Source organism: Pleurodeles waltl, chromosome 4_1, assembly GCF_031143425.1.
Source record: "Pleurodeles waltl isolate 20211129_DDA chromosome 4_1, aPleWal1.hap1.20221129, whole genome shotgun sequence".
In the NCBI taxonomy this organism is placed as follows: domain Eukaryota; kingdom Metazoa; phylum Chordata; class Amphibia; order Caudata; family Salamandridae; genus Pleurodeles; species Pleurodeles waltl.
The window spans coordinates 1,008,488,397-1,008,508,011 of record NC_090442.1 but is presented as its reverse complement, the minus strand read 5'-3'; the positions used below and the strand labels follow the sequence as shown (position 1 = coordinate 1,008,508,011).

Below are 19,615 nucleotides of genomic sequence, written 5' to 3'. Positions count from 1 at the left end.
TCCACTGCATCCTCCTCAACACACGCTCCGCACGAAAGCACGCCATCGAGCTCTGGGACCTGCTCGACACAACCGCCCCAGACGTAGCCTTCCTGACCGAAACCTGGTGGAACGACTCCTCGGCCCCAGACATCGCCATCGCTATCCCTGATGGCTACTAGATCACCAGAAAAGATCGCACCAACGGAATCAGTGGAGGAATAGCCATCATCCACAAATCCACCCTCAAGATCCACACCCACACGGACGACACCCTCAAGACAGCTGAACACCACCACTTCCGGATCCACACAGACCCCAACACTACCCTCAGAGGAACTCTCATATACCGACCTCCAGGACCAAGAGCCCCCTTTAGTGACACCATTGCCGACCTCGTAAGCACCCACGCCCTCGCCTCTACGGACTACATCCTCCTTGGAGACCTCAACTTCCACCTGGAGAACAACAACGACGCCAACACCGCCTCACTGGCCATCAACCTCTCCAACCTCGGACTCAGACAACTGGTCAACACACCCACCCACATCGCCAGCCACACGCTAGACCCAGTCTTCACTGCAAGCAACCACATCTCCTTCAGCCACACCACTGAACTCCACTGGACCGACCACCACTGCGTCCACTTCACTTTCAACAAACACAACGAGCACCACCGCACCCCACTACCACCGCACCGCCGCTGGGGCAAAGTCACCGAAGGCCAAGAACCCGCCTTCCGACCCGGACTCCGCCGCCATCAACCTCCATCAGTGGATCCTGAACTGCGCCAACACCCTCGCACCACTCAAGAGGCCCACCGTCAACCAAGAAAAGAAAAAAGCAGCCTGGTTCACTGACGAACTCATCCCCTCCAAACGCACCTGCCAGAAACTTAAGAAGAAATGGCTGCTCGAACGCACACCTGACAGCCTGTCAAACCACAAGGAAGCCACCCGCAAGCACCACCAACTAATCCGACTCGCCAAACGCTCCCACTTCACAGAACGCCTAAACAACAACGCACACGACAGCAAGGAGCTCTTCTGCATTGTGAAAGAGCTCTCCAACCCCAGCGCCAACGTCAACGACGTCCCACCATCCCAGAAACTCTGCGACGCACTCTCCACCTTCTTCTACCAGAAGATCGCCGCCATCCACGACAGCCTTAACACCACACCCCCGCCAGACCCCACCCCCAACAACTCCTCCGACGCCAACAGCCTTACCACCTGGACCCACGTAGACGACGCCGAAACTCGAAAATTCATGAACTCCATCCACTCAGGATCCCCCTCACACCCCTGCCCACATCACATCTACAACTTCGAAAAATCATCAACCTATCCTTCGACACCGCGACTTTCCCGGACAGCTGGAAGCACGCCGACATCCAAGCCCTCCTCAAGAAACCCAAGGCTAACCCCAACGACCTCAAAAACTTCCGCCCGATCTCCCTCCTCCCCTTCCCAGCGAAGGTCATTGAGAAGATCGTCAACGCCCAGCTCACCCACTACCTCGAGGACAACTCCATCCTGGACCCCTCCCAATCCGGCTTCAGACGCAATCACAGCACCGAGACTGCGCTCCTCACCGCCACAGACGACATCAGACAGCAAATGGACAACGGCAAAACTTCGGCCCTCATCCTCTTGGACCTCTCCGCCGCCTTCGATACGGTCTGCCACCGCACCCTACTAACACGCCTCCACGAAGCCGGAATACAAGATAAAGCCCTCAACTGGATCTCCTCCTTCCTCTCCGGCAGAACCCAGAGAGTCCGTCTCTCACCCTTCCGCTCCTCAGCCACTAACCTCATCTGCGGCGTCCCCCAAGGCTCCTCACTAAGCCCGACGCTGTTCAACGTCTACATGGCACCCCTCGCACCACTGGCCCGTCAACACAACCTCAGCATTCTCTCCTACGCCGACGACACCCAGCTCATCCTCTCCCTCACCAAAGATCCTCACACCGCCAAAGCCAACCTCCATGAGGGATTGAAATCCATCGCCGAGTGGATGAGAAACAGCTGCCTGAAACTAAACTCAGACAAGACGGAGGTCCTCATCATCGGACACACCCCCTCGGCCTGGGACGACTCCTGGTGGCCCATTGCACTGGGAGCCCCCCCTACACCAGCCACCCACGCACGCAACCTCTGCTTCATCCTCGACTCCGCTCTCACCATGTCCAAACAGGTCAACGCAGTCTCCTCCTCCTGCTTCAACACCCTCCGCATGCTCCGTAGAATCTACAAGTGGATCCCGACGGAAACCAGAAAAACGGTAACCCAGGCCCTCGTCAGTAGCAGACTTGACTACGGCAACGCACTCTACACAGGCATCCCAGCAAAAGACATCCAACGACTCCAACGCATCCAGAACGCCTCCGCCCGCCTGATCCTCGGCGTACCCCGCCGATGCCACATCTCCCACCACCTGAAAGACCTCCACTGGCTCCCCGTGGACAAAAGGATCACCTTTAAACTCCTCACCCACGCGCACAAAGCACTCCACAACTCCGGACCCGCCTACCTGAACCACAGACTCAACTTCTACGTCCCCTCCCGCCAACCCCGCTCTGCCAACCTCTCTCTCGGAATCGTTCCCCGATTCCAACGCAAGACCTCCGGCGGCAGGTCCTTCTCCTACCTCGCCGCCAAGACCTGGAACTCCTCACCTTGAGGAGACTCCTCAAGACATGGCTCTTCGACCATCCCCCCCCCCCCATAGCGCCTTGAGACCCTAACGGATACGTAGCGCGCTTTAGAAATTTCTGATTGATTGATTGATTGATAACTTTATTAACTGCCTAGATTCTGACTAATATAGGGTAATTCCATAGTCTGGACAATCAAGTTGTCAGCAACAGTGGTGAAGTCCACCACCTGGAGGCTTTTCTGGCAGGCAGGCTCCCCTGTCATTAATGGTCTCCAGCTGGTCGCAGTCCTGGTTGTGGACTTTGAGTGAGTTGGGCAGTAAGTTTCGGAGTCAAAGATCACTAGGCCACTGCAGGATTTTCTTGGCGTTGGCACAGCTTTAACTCAGCCCAGAGGGATAGGACACTGGCACTGTCCACACAGGTGCAAGCAATTGTCACATCAGCACACTTTGCACTGGTTACAACTTAAAGACTTGCAGTGATCCTGTCCGCTCAGGTACTGTTCAGAACAGTGTCACTGTGCAAGCCTTTTCTCCATCACATTTGCGTAGTCCACACGAGTACACTTGAGAACAGCGCCAAGGTACAGGGCATTTGGGCAAGAGACTTTGCTCTCTCCGGTCCAGGAAACAACACATTATTTTCTCTTTTGAATCCCTCTGGGCAGACAGATCCTGCATTCTAGACTCAATTGCTTCTGCTTGCCTTGGTCAGACGCACCTGATGTGTGACTGGCACACTCCTTCCCTTTATCCTTTCTGGTTAGACAGGTCAGTCTCCAGGCTCTTCAGGACAGGGAGCTAGCTTGTCTTTCCAAGTCAGACTCCAGGTGATATCACCCAAACGCTGGCAAGCTGGCTGTCAACCAGTCATCTGAATACTCTGGAACACTTCCTTTCTTGCTCTTAGAAAACCTGGAACTGAAACCACAAGTGTGTTAGTAGCTCCCAGTTTTATATAGTCAAAGCAGACAAGGGATGTGCAAGCTCTGTCTGCACTCTCAGAACTGGTTTCAGTTTGTTGTTCTTGCATGTGTCTTTTCCACACTGTCTTTCAGGCACGGACAAAGTGAATTGATGCTGCTCCAGTTTGGAGAACCCGTTGCAAAAGTACAAACAGTTGTGCGCATTCTGCACCTAGCTATTCATAGCCACACTTAACAGTGACCAGAGAGAAGACAAAAGGCTGGCATCACATAAAGGACCCTTGACACACAGAACAACAGGAACTTCTGTCCCACCCCTCGCCTTCATCCTGTACTAAATGGCAGTGCTCATAATCAGCAGGCTTTTTCAAGAAAAAGGACCTAATTACATTTCTAAAGGGAGACATGTTTCCTCCTCCTGCACTAACAAGGTCTTCCTCCTCCAATTTTAGCAATGTCCCACTACTCCCTTACTCTGGTTCACTTGTACACATAATGCATGCACCACACAGTCCACACTTGAAAACATGCGTAACATGCACTGGGATATTAGCACCAAGTCCAGAGTTAGCACTTAAAAGCAGAACTTTACATGAGGGGGTCAGTAGTCCCCAACTCCAGCGACACAGACAAAAATATTGAATGATGAATACTGAGTCACAAAACATGATACCATCACCGCTGTACATGCTGAAACTGTGGCAGGGACAGTAATCTACTGGGCTTGTTGGATGCGCCACCGCCAGGCATGTCCAGGACCTCACTCATGCCAAAGGATAGGCTTTTGCCATCACAGGCACATTAAATTAGTATAAGGCTTGGACCAAAATCAAACACTAGGAAACCAGATATTCACAGTTGGCCAATTAGGGCAGGGTAACACAACTGTATACTGTCATGTGGCTCTCATTATCTTAATGAAGCTTTTGGATTCGGGCGGCAGCATCACCTGAATTGTGAGGAACTGAGTCCAATCCCACACCATGTGACAACTGTCAGCCTAATCCGTTTCCTGACAACTAACAGCGCTTCTTCTCTGCCCAAGAATAGGGATGAATTGTGGCAACTGGGTGCATGACAGGAATGACTTCTCAGAGAGATCGTGGTGTATCAGATCTCATCCTTTTCTCTCAGTTGCATTATTATCACATGTGCAAAGATAAACAGGGGCAGAAAAATGGTTTAATAAGATTTATTGAAGCAACTGCATCTTAAATAAAGTGGCATGAATTACAATAATTAGAATGATGAAACACGCTAGAAGCAAAATGGTGGCAAGAAAAGTGAAACACAGGAAGAGCTCCAATATGCTGTCACTATGCGTAATATATGCGGTTCCTACCTAAGCTATGTTAGAGCACAGCGTGATAAGCCCTAATCCGCCCTTCAGGATTCCCCCTGGGAAGACATTATCCCCCATACTTGAGCAAGGAAGCCTTTTGTCTGTCAAGACACCATCCCAATGTATACAAGGGAACTGATAGTCTCAGCAAGTGCCTGTAGCAAAGTCAATCAGCACGCGTTTGTGGTCATCAGGTTGGAGTCTCCCTCTAATATGCATGGGACAAAGAAGTGTTTTTATTATAAAACAGCTGATGTTCTGAGAAAATGTCCCCACTTAAGGATGTGTATGTTTCTGTGAATGTTGGAGACGCAGTGTACCACTTTGCCAGCAACCCTATCTTGCTGCATCCTTGAGGAAAGTGCAAAGTGAAAAGAATGTCTTGCTAAGATACGCAATGCTTTCCTAGGCGAAAGAACAACCAGATAAATGAAATAAAACAGCACCACGGAGCTGGCTGATTCTAAAATAATAAAAATGAAGCAAAATAAAATGTATCTGACAAAGACTTATAGTTGCAGATTCCATACCTTAGAATTTCCCCCAGGTGCCCAATTGGACCCGGAGATTTTTCTTCAAGCAGTACCCCTGCGCGCCGTCAGGTGGTGTCGGTTAGCTCCGCGGACATTTTTATCATTGTGGTTGCCGTGATAGCGTCACATTCGTATATAGGCACCACCCCGTCACACTGACGTCAGTTTTTTCTTTTCAGCACCAGCCTATGTGCATATCCAGAGATGATCTACTCCTAGTAATTTTTTTACTAAATGCAACACTTTTGTCGATTCTTTTTGATGAGTTTTGGATGCGCCGTGGGATGTCCCGAAAGACCGGATTCAGGCCCTGCGACTCCTGTCACTGAATGATGTCGGTGACGGATCTGCACCTCGTCTGCCTCTGGTGTCAGGAGGGTGACCATGACCCAAAGTTGTGCTCCAAGTGAACCTGAAAGCTTTGAGGGAGAGGTCCCTGAATCTTATGGCAGCCTGGCACTCGACTCCTTGTAGCTTCTGGTCTCGTTCGAGAGGAAGGTCAGGAGACCAGTCGCAGAGTCGTCACCACTCCTCGTCCAAGTCAACTGGACGGTTGGATCACAAGAATAAGAAGTCGAAGAAGACCAAACACTCTTCAACTTCGCCCCGTCGCTCAGATGATGAGACGCGGGGAGAGAGTCAACACTCTAGGTCTCCATCTGCGGAGCCTCCCTCTGGGTCTGCTCCGCACCTCCCCGACTTTCCTGGAGCCAGAGCCACCCTTACCCAACTCAAAGAATTTTATGAGGCCATGCGTCTTATCTTTGGGCAGACTGACCAACCCTGTGGGCCTTCGGGCCCAGGGGAGTCGGTGAGGGCCCCCTCGGGTTCCTAATAGGCGGCTTCGGCCCTGACTACAGAGGGCACCTCCAGATCCGTTCCCGAATCCACCCTGGCCTGTCGTGCCAATGCGACCTTCCCTGACGTCTGGACAGACATCGAAGCTCCCAACGTCAGTTTGGCTCACAGTTGACATCTATCCTATACTGATCCCTGAGCGAATTCTGGTTTCCATGGCTCTCCTGGGCCGGGGGCAGATCCCTGACCCCTATTCCTATGGGTATGTGTTGCAATGAAAATGAAAATCGTACACCACAGTGAGTTCTTCATATATTTTATTATTGAAGAGGAACATATGAGAAACAGGGAGCGATGCCGTCTGCACTCATTCAAAGTCCTCGGATCAGGTACCCCATAAAACACATTCTACATTCCTAACAGTCTACTACCTACTACAGTATTCCCACAGTATGGATATGGGGATAGTGTAGAGGGGTCGCTGGACCCTTTAGAACACCAGCTTGACCCTGACATGAGCTGGGTTCAGTTTTTAGGCGATGGCAGCGGGATAGACAACTCCCCTCATGCTGGCATGCTTTGTCCCCCTAATTTTCTATGGAGGAGGGGGCGTCATACTCTATGGTGGTGAGAAGGGCTGCTTAGGTTTTGGACCTCGAGCTTCCTTCTGTGGAGGTCATGACTAACCTGACTGAGGTGCTTCAGCCTGGGGCCTTCAATTCGGAACCCTGCCTTCCCTTCAATTAAGCCCTTACAGACGTCCAACCCAGCACATGGTCTCCTGTGACTAGGACGGTTGCCGACCAACCTAAAATTCGTGACCCAACACCCCACGCCTGAAAGCCTTGTCTTCTAGGCCTCGTCATCCTCGGGTGCACTGCCAACCGCGCCCCCTGACAGGGAATCAAAAAGACTGGATAACTTGGAAGAAAATGTTTTCTTCTGCCAGTCTAGCGCTGTGGTCCGTGAACAGCGCATGCCTTTTGGGCCGATACTCCGATACTGTCTGGGATACAGTTGCACATGTGCTGCCTCGAGTCTTGGAGAAGGCCTGGACCGTTCTCCAAGCAGTTGCGGATATTAAAGATGCAGCATACTTCATGATTCGTTGTGGGCTGGAGCGACCGACTCACTGGGCAGCTCGGTTGCATCAACAGTGGCCTTGAGGCGCCACACCGGTTGAGGACATCTGGCTTTTCAGGGGATGGCCAGCAATTCTTGATGGACATACCCTTTGATGGCAACCCTTTCTTCTGAGAAAAAGCGGACTCAGTGCTTGAGCCCTTTAAGGATTCCTGGGCCACGGCACGGTCCCTTGGCCTCGTAGCTGCTCCCCGCCCCCTACAGTCCACTTTTCACTCCTTTCATGGCTACGGAAGGGGCACCCAACCGTGTTCCTTTTCACCTGACCACCGTCCCGCACGAGCTGTACAGCCTTTGTGCGGACACGGTATCCCACAAGCTTGATTATCATGGAGCCAGCGGTCCAACCAGTCCACCCCCTCCTTTGCCTCCAAGACTTCCCAGTCCGTCAGAACATCCGGGACCAGCTTTCGGCAGAATCCGCCATCACCTGCCCCACTGGGAATCTGTCACTACAGACAGGTGGGTGTTACAGACTGTCCGAAGGGGCTACTCCCTCCTGTTAGAGACTTCTCCGGCCATGCCACCATCATACGATCATTTATCGGAGGATCATTTGACACTTCTCCGCGAGGAGGTCAAGGTTCTCTTGGCCAAGGGTGCCATAGAGAGGGTCCCTGCTGCAGAAGTAGGTCGTGGTTGTCATTCCTGCTACTTTCTGGTGCCCAAAAGGACAAGGGCCTTCGCCCTATCCTAGATCTCTGGTCCCTCAATCTTTTCCTCAAGAAGGAGAAGTTCAAAATGCTTACCCCAGCTCAGGTCCTTTCCGCCCTGGAGACTGGATGGTAGCGTTGGACTTCCAGGATACCTATTTTCACATTCTCATCCTGCTGGCCCACAGATAATACTTGCGATTTGTGGTAGGTCACAAGCACTTTCAGTTCAACACGCTCCCATTTGGTCTTACTAGAGCCCCTCGGTTGGTCACAAAAGTGATGGTAGTGGTTCCAACTCATCTGCACAGGTTAGGGGTTTCAGTCTTCCCCTACATCGACGACTGGCTGTTGAAGGTGGACATACCCCAGAAAGTCGTGTCCCATCTCCAGACTACGGCGAACCTCCTGCATTCACTGGCGTTCACTATAAACATGCCGAAGTCACACCTGACTCCCTCTCAGACGCTTCCTTTCATCTGAGCTGTGCTGGAAACAGTGCAGTTTCGGGCTTATCCACCGAAAAGTGAGTCCCAGGATATTTGGGCTATGGTACAGATGTGTCAGCCTCTATCCTGGATTCTGGTAAGAATTACTCAAACTGCTGGGCCTCATAGCCTGCTGCATCCTGCTGGTCCAACATGCCACATTGCCTAGGCGGGCTCTGCCATGGGACCTGAAGTTCCAGTGGGCGCGGCATGAAGGGAATCTCTCCAACATAGTCCAAATCTCAGAGGAAACTGCGAAAGACCTGCAGTGGTGGTTGTTGAATCAATATTGGGTCAATGGCAGATCCCTCTCCCTTCCCCTACAGATCTCATAGTACTGACAGATGTGTCACTCCTGGGATGGGACAGCCATATTGGAGAGGCGGAGATCAGAGGCCTCTGGTCTCAGGTGGAGTTCGGGCTCCACATCAACCATTTGGAGCTACGGGCGATCTGACTTGCATTGGAAGCATTCCTTCCCTCTCTCAAAGGGAAAATGGTGCAGGTATTCACCGACAACACCACGGCCATGTGGTATTGCAACAAGTAGGACGTAGTGGGGTCGTGGACCCTTTGTCAAGAGGCTCTTCGCCTCTGGACATGGCTGGAACGCCAGGGCATTTCACTGGTGGTTCAACATCTGGTGGGCTCTCTGAACGTCAGAGCAGACAAACTCAACCGCTGATCCATAGCCGATTACGAATGGTGTCTGCATCTGTAAGTGGCGAAAGGTCTCTTTTCAGCAGTGGGGAGAGCCTTGTTTAGATCTGTTCACCTCTGCTGAGAACGCGCAATGTCAGCTGTTTTGTGCGGTGGAGTTTCCAAGACAGCACTTGCTCAGCGATGTTTTTCATCACGAGTGGAGCTCAGGCCTTCTGTACGCCTTCCTGCCAATACCACTTCGGACCAGAGTTTTGAAGAAGGTCAGGGATGACCAGGCCCAAGTAATCCTGGTGGCTCCGGACTGGGCACGAAGAGTCTGGTATCCCGAGCAATTGAGCATGGCCATCGATCCTCCGATCAGACTGCCCCTTCAGGAGGATCTTCTGTCACAGCCGCTCCACAACTGTCCTCCTCGGCTCTTGACCCTTAAAACTGCCTTCTTGATTGCCATCACTTTTGCTCGCGGAGTGAGTGAGGTCCAGGCTCCCTCTTTGAAGCCACCATTCCTAGCAGTACATCCTAACAAGATGGTGCTGCATACCAGGGCTTCCTTCCTTCCCAAAGCGGTACCACCTTTTCACGTAGGCCAGTCACTCACCTTGCCTACTTTTTTACGCACCCCCACATCCCTCTCATGAGGAGGAGAGACTCCACCACCTAGATCCAAAAAAGAACGTTGGCATTCTACCTAAATTGTACCAATGATTTCCAGATGGACAGTCAACTCTTTGTGGGTTATGTGAATACGAAAAAAGGAAGGGCAGTGCAAAAGAGTACCATCTCTTGCAGAAGAGGACCAACTCTTGCTGGGTAGTCCTCTGCATCAAAATGTGCTACGCTTTGGTGAAAAAGCAACCCCCTGAGGATTTGCACGCTCATTCTACCAGAGCAACTGCTGCTACCACAGCGGTAGCACACGGAGTTCCAGTCCTGGATATCTTCCAGGCGGCAATGTGGGCATCTTTGCGTACGTTCACCAAACATTACTGCCTGGACAGTCAAGTCCACAGAGACGGCTACTTTGGCTGTTCTGTCCTGCAGGACTTTTTGGTGTGATCGTAGTTCACAACCCACCACCTGGGATGATATAGCTTGAGTATCTATTCTAAGATAAGGAATCTACAACTAGAAGTCTCTAGCAGATGTACAAGTTACTTTCGGTAACGATATATCTGATAGAGACATATTCTAGTTACAGAATCCTTACCGACCCACCCATCCTTCCGGCACTGCAAACTGATTTCTAGGGATAGGAACTTCCCTTTAAGGGCCCTAGTTTTGGCCCAATATTCTCAGTGTTCTTCATGCTCCGCGCTACTGACGTGGAAAGTCATGAAAAGAAACTAACGTCAGCGCGCCGGGGTGGCGCCTATATACGACCGCAACGACATCACGGCAAACACGACGCAAACGATGCCCACGGAGTCGACCAACGCCATCTGACCGCGCGCAGAGGTACTGCTCGATTTAAATAAAAAAATAAAAAAATATATCTCCAGATCCAGTGGGACACCTGGTGAAATTCAAAGGTAAGGAATCTGCAACTAGAATATGGCTCTACCAGATATATCGTTACCGAAGGTAAGTAACTTTTACGTCAAGCCCAAACTGCCAGGCCAGGTCATACCTGAACCAGAACACACGCAACCCAAGACCGGCTTCACCCTTATTGGTGCTCTTCAGTTGGGTTTAGCTTGGTTCCAGTGGCACAATGAAGCCACCCAGTTGAGGCCTTTAATAAATAATATCACTCCCTAAAGCCAACAACTGTGCCAACTCTTTTGTAAGTACCCATATAAATACACTCCAGTAGTACGTTAATCAACAAATGAGAGAAAAGCTGCAGCAACTAGGGAATTGACAGCATTTTAACCTCTCTTAAAAGAACATTGCACAAAAAGATAATCTCTGTATTTTACAGACTATTAAGCAACTAGGCGTAAACATCACACAAGATTCCTGGCTGAGCATATTGTCTGAGGCTGCCAAATTGTTACTATGCAGTCAACATTAGGACAATAGCTACAAATTTCTGCTGGGACGGTACTTATGCTCAATCTGTTTACATGCACTGTTTGGAAATGATGGGACCTGTTGGAAGGGAAGAGGAGAAAGTAGGACAGTGGCACATATGTGGTGTCATGCAGCACCCTATAAGTACTTTGGAAAAACAAATTAGAGCAAATCAGAACCACAAGATCCTGGGCTACATTCTTTGATGCGATTATTTGGTGATATGAATTCCCACTCACTGCCACAAGACAGGAAACTCCTCGCTCACATGGTTTTGGCTGCAAGGCTCACCATAGAGCACTTTTGGAAGGTTCCCGCATCCCCTCCCTTAAATATGTGATGTTGTAAACTGTAGTCATTCCAGTCTATAGAAGATCTAACAGCAACCCTAAGAGAGTGAATGAGTAAATTTTAAAAAAACATAGGCCTACTTTTATTTTATTTTTAAAAATGCTGACAAACACAAGTTGGGACTAGGACATATGTCAGTAGTGCTGCATTAGTAATGCATTTGCCGCCCGAGTTTAACCACCAGATTGAAAATATCCAACAATAGTGACGTTGACTAAATCCCCTCAAAAAAAAGAAAATTAAAGTAAAAACACCGCCAGGGTTCATGTAGAAGAGATAGGAAAGGAGCTTTCATTAGGGTTTATTTGTAAAAATGTAAATACATTCTAGGGAAAAATTATACAAGACTCATCTGTTATAAACTGTACCAAGGAAATGTAATCGTTTAGACCTGTTATGTGAGTGTAGAGTGTGAATAGATCAGCATCCTACAGGCTGAGCCCGGATCAGTGTGGTGGCTGAGCCATGGTTACTGTGGTGCCCGAGTCATGATCAGTGTGGTGAGGTAAGATTTCGAGAATGACCCAACTGAGTTAATTCTCAATTTGGCTCTTCTCCATGAAGTGTACTGTAATTTTAGTGTTTTCTCTATGGCAATGTATGATACTGCAACGCTCACCTATGCGCACTCTCATTTTCCAAGTATCATTCCTACATATAGAAGGCTGCAAGAGCACTTGATAATGTAGATTGCATACTGTCTATTGCAATTTGTGTTTATGGATTTCCTAGGGAATTTGCATGCCTAGTTCGATAACGTATGTGTCTTCTAGTAATTTGCAGACACTGCAGTTGTCACAGGTGTAATTGCTTTTACAAGTTGCAAAACCCCTAGAGCCTGTTTTTTTATTGGACTTTTTTTGGTCTCATTTTTGCCACATGATCTATCACATTTCGTCCATGTTTAAAATCAAGTGTTTATTGTCAGTATTGGCAGGCGATTACCCATAGAGCAACTGCACTGTCAGTGGGTGAGGGCCCAGCGTTTTGGTCTCACTAGCTCTGGAAGACTCTATTAGGTATCTCTGGTCTCTCGTGCCTTAGTTGTTCCTTGGATAAAGCGTGGAAAATACCAGGAGAATTTACGATAGACAATAGCATTGTTTATTTCTCCAACTGACCTTTGGAATCCTACTCCTTCAAATCTAAAAACAAGATTAGAGTCCTCACATGCAGTTCTGTCGGCAGAGCTGGGGCATTCAAAATTAGTTTCCTTGCACTCCTAATATACAGTGGTGACACATACGTTCAATTCAAGGCTCCTGGTGTTATGGGCCATATATACGGACACTTTTTCCCATAGACACAGAATGGCTAAAAACCTTTGCTACATCTGGCCCTATGTTATTTATTTTTTAACATTTGTGTCAGTATTTTTCCTTTTGTCACTAATCTTATCTAAATGTATCCATATATGTATTGTGGGTTTTGTGATTAAAAAACGTTGCTGAAACTAGTAAATTTCCACATTTATTTGACTGATAAATGTACACTTGTGCTTTTAATGCCTAACAGGTTTCAATGATATGAACAACCACACACGATAAAGCAATACATCTATATGAAATCGTTTGCATCTTAGTATCAAACATGGACATCAACTGCTGTTTAAGCGTCATTACTATTGTTTTTCTTTTTTAACCTACTTACGTGTCAGTTTGCACGTCTATCGACCTGGCAGTCCTGTATGACAGCATTTAGAATCACTGAAACAAACAACCTAATTTCTGTTTTTATCCACATTTAAAACGAAATGCAGACAGGAAAATAAATATATGTATTTATCTGTAAAAATCAGTCAAAGTGGAAAGAAAACGGGGAGCCTAACTCTAATGAAAGTCGTGCACACATTGTTATAGGAGGGGAAACATGAGGCTTATGGTCACTCCTACAATTCTGAAATATTGTGTAAGTGCCTCATCAATAGTGTTTATTTCAGAGAGATTTGTATATTAAATGATCTGTCAGTAGAACCATGGGTTACCGAATTTAGACTGAAGTTTTTGCTTGTGTACAACAAACAGCCCAAACATCCATATTAGATATCAAATTAGGCATAAACATCAGAAAAGATCTGTGGTGGAGCCAATGGTCTAAGGCTGTCAGATAGTCACTATGCAGTCACCATTAGGAGAATAGCTACAAAATTCTACGGTGATGGTACTTAATCCCAGTCTGTTTACATTCAGTGTTTGGATTTGATGGGATCTGTTGGAGAGGGAGAAGAGAAAGTAGGACAGTGAAGCATTAGTGGTGGTCATGCACCACCATATAATTATTTTGGAAAAACATTTTAGAGCAAATAAGAACCAGAACAGCAGTTGTGATATCGGGCTGCAACCTTTGATCCGATTACCTTGTGACACAGGGAACTGTTCTGAGTTCCCACTCACCTCCACAAGAGTGGAACCCCCTCGCTTACCTGGTTTTGGGTGCAAGGCTCATTATAGAGCACTTTCGGATCTTTCCACCTCCCCTACTTTAAATATGTGGTGGTCTAAACTGTTGTCAATTCAGTCTATCAAAAAGTAACAACAATCGTAAGAGACTGAGTGAGTAAATTTGAAAAAATTGACTCCTAATATGAAGCATTACAAATAAGTAGCATGGGAATGAATATGTATTTGTGTAGAAGCAAAAGAACTCTAGAATAATATTGGTGCTGGTTAAGATGACAGTTGCACTGTCAAGCCAGACCTAAAAATCCACGTAGATTAATGGCAGCCCTCCTCCCATCTGTTACCTGGCAGAAACAACATACATTTTTATAACATTCCAATGTTGTGTGTGACCCTGAAAGTTCAAGCTTTTGGAGCTGGATAATTAAACAAAAATCATCACAGCTGTGTAGAGAGTAACCACTTTTTTTGTGGAAACACAAAACGTCTGCCCAAACCAGTTCTTAATTTGTGCTTGTTGTTTCCGGTGCTGAGCACCAGCGCTTATTTTTGAGGGCCGGGTCTTATTTTTCTGCCTCAAGTATTTGCTGCGAGCAAAAGACACTTATGGAAAAGATGGAGGAAGGGAAAAACGAAAAAGCATCACAAAGGGAGAAAGTAGAAAGCTGCTAGAGTGATCTGAAGGGGCAGGGAGTGGCTTTATATGGACTGAGGAGGCCCGAGATGGCTTCAGGATTACGCCGCCTCAGTATTCCGTGTTCACACATTCAGTTGCAACAGCGGCGTGTTTAAAAGGAGGACTTTGGGCATCGGCACCTTTTTATTTACAAAGTAAGCACTGGCCCAAACACATGTATTCCGGGCTCCCAACATATGGGCGTAGTCAAAGCCCGTCTCTACTGATGCTCATGTGCCTGTCGGGCAATAGCTGCGCTATCGAGCCGGATCATGAAATTACAGACAAACACAGGTGGGGACCTGGACATACGTCAGTGGTGCTGCGCAGATCAGGCATTTGCCATTTGAGTTTAACAGCTTGATTTAAAATATCCAATAATGGTGAAGTTAACTAAATCATCTGGAAAAAAAGGAGCTGAATTTAGACTGATATATTTGCATGTGCTCATAAGGGGAAGTCAATTCTGTTAATAATTAGTACATGCTACTTGTTTTTGCTTAAGGGTTTTGGCTAACATAATTTATCTTTCAGCACATTCAATTTTTTCGCAATGCACATCATTTTACCTTCTTTATGGACATTTACTGAAGAAAAAAAAACACCACAAAATTGCTTATGTCTACTACGGAACGATATCATCTTATTTGGTTTATTAGCATTCTTTTTTAAGTTTCAGAATATTAGAAGTGTGTTGTTACAGGTGAAGCATCATTAAAATGGTAACATATTAAAATATTGTGTAATTTTTATCAGGAAACAGCAAAGGAAGATACGGCCAGCAAACCGACACCTGCCAAAATTAACCGAACCAAGCAGAGAAGAAGCTTTTCAAGAAGCAGAACCCACATTGGGCAGCAGCGACGGCGACACAGAACGGTTAGCTCCTGCTCGGATATCCAGCCGTCCTCTCCTGATGTGGAGGTTCCTATGCATCAAAATGAAATTGAGAACATTGATTTCTTACCAGAGCCGGACAGTGAGCATATTGCTATTGACCCAGAAATAGTTTCTGAAAATGAAGCCCCAGAGCCCAGTAAATGTCAGGGAAAATACCCTAAAACAAAAAAGGTATGTGACTATTTTTGCTTACAAGACATGGTCCGTCTAAAAAACAAAATAGAGTAAAGGCAATCTTAGGCATCGTTTTTTAGTTGATATTTTATTGAATTTATGTTGTTATATTAAAGAGTTGGACAGCACAGCATTTACAAATTAATCTTCTTTGGTATTTCAAAAATTACATTCTTGGCATTCAGTAAGTGCTTTTTGACAAAAAGTACTTTCTTTGTTGAGGTAAATGTAATGCGTCCCAAGCCATTTGTAAAGCCAACACCATAACAATCAAATAGTTACGTTTTTCAATTGACATATTCCAGGCATTTTCATTGGTCCATATCAACGCTTGTTAATCATGAATTTGCTTTTCATTAACGTCATATTCTGGCTGTAATTCCTACTTGTCGAGTGCGGCCATTAGCTAATTATCACAAATGAAAAGTCACTTTGAATTTTTAAGATGTGCAGAGATGCACACTTTTCTCTCGATTGTGCTGTATTGCCAAACATAGTTACACCTTACATTGGCATATGTAAATCATGTTTGAGCGAAGGCCTGATTATACCAGATCAGAGATATTATCCCTTTTCTTCAATAACTGCAAAGTTTTCGTTTTCTAAAAAAGGGGCGTTAAATCGTGTTTATTATCTTTTAGGTAGCTGGTGCTACATAGAAGTTCTATTTCATCTCATTGTTTCACATTCTAGGATAACTCTTTACAGTTATGTGACAAAAGTCAGAAACGTTGCAATGCTTGAGTGTTGCAGCACAATATGTTGTGTATCGGAGTACAGCATATTAACTCTCCTAATAATATTACCATGTACAATAGCCTACATCCACATCTTAACATGTAGACAAAGCTTCAAGTGCCATTATGTTGATGACACCTTACGGTGCAATCAGTAAAGCTTTGACAAAGTCCCCTTATGGAACAATGGAATGCCTTGATCGATAGCATAGTCTGCCCTTCCACGCTCTTTTCCCAGGATATGCAAAATGGTGAAGGAAAGTGACAGCTGCAGAGGCTTGGGTCAAGGGAAAAAAGGGAGGCTACTCCATGCCTACATTTATAGCTCCCACCGTAACATAGTGACAATCTGACCCATAGAATGTGGGAGGGAAAAGCAGCCCCTACTTTCCCATCTGTCGTTCTAAATCAATGTGACACAGCCATGGCAATAGCAGGAACTATTCAGGTTTTGTCCACCTTCTCTTCTACAGCTCTTGCTGCCTTCGTGACGCAGTTACGGGTAGAGCCCAACAGTAACTGTTATGCATAGACATCTGGAGCTATAATAGAAGGGAAGAGGAAGCTACCTTTATATTTTCTATTGGTTTGAAATTATTAATTCAGCCCAAGTGTAGTCTTACCTGCTGGATGTTAGATATCTCAGCATTCATTTGATTCGGCACACCTTTTTTCCATATCCATAGTTCTCAAGTTTTGTTTTATTCTCCCTACAGCTCTCGCTGATTTGTCTACCTCTGATCTCTAATTCATCATATCTGATCAAGTCTCCTAGACTCAGATTCCTTACCTTAGAACATCCCCAGGTGTCAGACTGGATCAGGAAACTTTTTGAGCAGTACACCTGCACGCCAGTAGGTGGTGTCGTTCAACTCCACGTCATAAGTGACATGCACAGTACCTATATAGGCACCACCCTTCTGCTCTGACACCAGTTCTTTCCTTTCCTCATCAGATAGCACTGATCCAGTCTGAGCTACCTTTTTTTTTACTGTATTTTTTTGGCGAACTTTGTCAACTCTTTTTGAGAGATTTCTCTCCTGCTATGAGGATGTCACTCAACAAACCTGTGACAGAACTCAACTTCACATGTTTGTGGTGCCTGGAGTGCAACCATCACTTCAAGGCATGTGAGGGCTGCAATGCCATCCATCGAAGGTGCTGAGGGAGATATCCCTCAAGCTCTTTGCTGCCCAATCACTCAAAACGCTCAAGATTTGGGTCGCACAAAAGGTCCTGGGAATGTTTGCGGAGCAGCACCCAGCGATCGTTGTCACACTCCAAGTCACCAATGAAATCGGGTAAGACCCACAAACAAAAAAATGCAAGAAGTCAAAGAGAGATCTACTTCACAGGCGTTCGTCGTAGTGGTCCGACGAGGCACAGGAGGATCAGCACTCCAGGCCTCGCACTTTGGCGGAGCTTGAATCAGAGTCCGCTCCGCGCTTCTCTGGTTTTCTGGAATCTGGAACGATCCCCGCCCAGCTCAAAGAATTTTATGAGGTCATGCACCTTATATTTGGAAAGCCCGGCCCCTCTGGAGTTTTGGGGCCCCATGGGTTCAGAAGGGTCCACCACTGGATCCCCAACGGCGGGTTTGCCCATGTCAGGCCCCATGGATCCCTTGCTAGATCCAGAGCAGAGCCGGCAGCGAGACCAAAACCTTTCTCAACTCCCACTCGAGTGCCAACACTGCTGATGCCATTCCCAGCCTCATTCCCAACTCCGACACAGAGCCAGATGGGAATCACGTGACGCCGGTTCCTGTGCCAACCGTGCCCATCTTTTCCAGAGCGGTGCCCATGCCTTTTTCTTTTCATAGGCCTGGAGAGGGAGAGGAATGGGAAGGGCCTGAGGAGCCTTATGTTGACCAGCATTCCTTAAATAAGGAGGACAAATGGTTTGAGGAACTGTCGAAGGCCAGAGGGCTAGACACTTCGTCTGACACTGCTTGTTCTCCCCTCCTAATTTGGCTACAAAGAAGAGAGCCTCTTTTGCTGTGTTGGTGCTTAGGGCGGCCGAGGTCTTAGACCTTCAGCTGCCCTCAGTGGCAGTCAAGACAAACATCTTGACAGAGGTGCTTCAGCCGGTAGTAGCCCCCTCCGGACCGTTACCCCCAATTAATGAAGCCTTTAAACATCCTACTCAAGCCATGGTCCAAACCCTGCACAATGGCTCCTGTGCATCGGATATTTGCCCACTGCCATCTCCTGGGGATCCCAATTTCCTTGCCCTGCACCCCATTCCAAAGAAAGCTTGGTGGTCCAAGCCTTTACTTGTAGGATCAACCGAGATGCGTTCCCTACCACTCCACTGGATACAGAATCCAAAAAGCTGTGTAACTTTGTAAAGAGAGTGTTCTCTTCAGCCAGCCTTGCAGTGTGGTCGGTCAACACCACTTGCCCTTTTGGCTGATATTCCTGTATGATCTGGTACTTGGTTGTGCGGGTGCTGCCCATAATCTCAGAGGATACTCTCCCAAGCTATTGTTGATGGTAGAGAGGCGGTAAAGTTCACTGTATGATCTGGACTCAACACAACTGACTAGCTAGGTAGAGTGATTTCATCGTTGGTGGCACTGCCGCTGTACGCCTGGCTAAGAACTACTGGTATTTCAGAGGATGTACATGCCTTGCTTATGGACATGCCCCTTGATGGCTCTCGTCTTTCTGGAGCGAACGCGGACTCAGCGCTGGAGCACTTTAAGGACAATGAAGCTACGGACAAGTCCCTGGGCTTGTCTGTGGCCCCTCGTCACCCCCTGTCTGCTTTCCACCCCTTTTGTGACCACAGAAGGGGTCTCCAGTTGTGTCTATGCCCTCTAGCCACCACGGCCAACAGGCTTCCTGGCATTTTGTGGCCGAAAGACACTGGTCCCATCAACCATGTGGGACAGGTAACCAGAGGTTTGGTCAGTCCATCACCGGGCAGCCTCATCCTCCAAACCTCTTTGTTTGCCTGTCACCTATCAAGAGCATCCAGTGGGAGGCAGGATACGCCTTTACGTGCACCACTTTTGGTCAGTAACACCGGAGAGTTGGGTTTTGCAGATAGTCCAAAGGGGCCACTCCCTCCCCTTTACGACTACCCCGCCACCTATACCACTCACCCTGATAAAAGACCCCCTCTCCTTGCTCCGTCAAGACGTGCTGGCTCTCTTGCCCAAGTTAGCCATTGAGA

The 19,615-nt window shown here is 47.6% G+C and overlaps 1 protein-coding gene across 5 annotated transcripts in view; it reads left to right on the top strand.

Annotated features, from left to right (window-relative positions):
• Positions 1-19,615, top strand: part of KMT2E (lysine methyltransferase 2E (inactive)) — a 1,466,695-nt gene that overhangs the window by 1,055,435 nt on the left and 391,645 nt on the right. For all 5 annotated transcript variants that reach the window (XR_011202375.1, XM_069229869.1, XM_069229870.1 and 2 more), the window contains one exon: positions 15,381-15,695. Coding sequence is in view for 4 of the 5 variants with exons in the window: in XM_069229869.1 (XP_069085970.1) it covers positions 15,381-15,695 (315 nt within the window). In the remaining variant the exon portion in view is untranslated. The remainder of the gene's footprint in view (positions 1-15,380; positions 15,696-19,615) is intronic.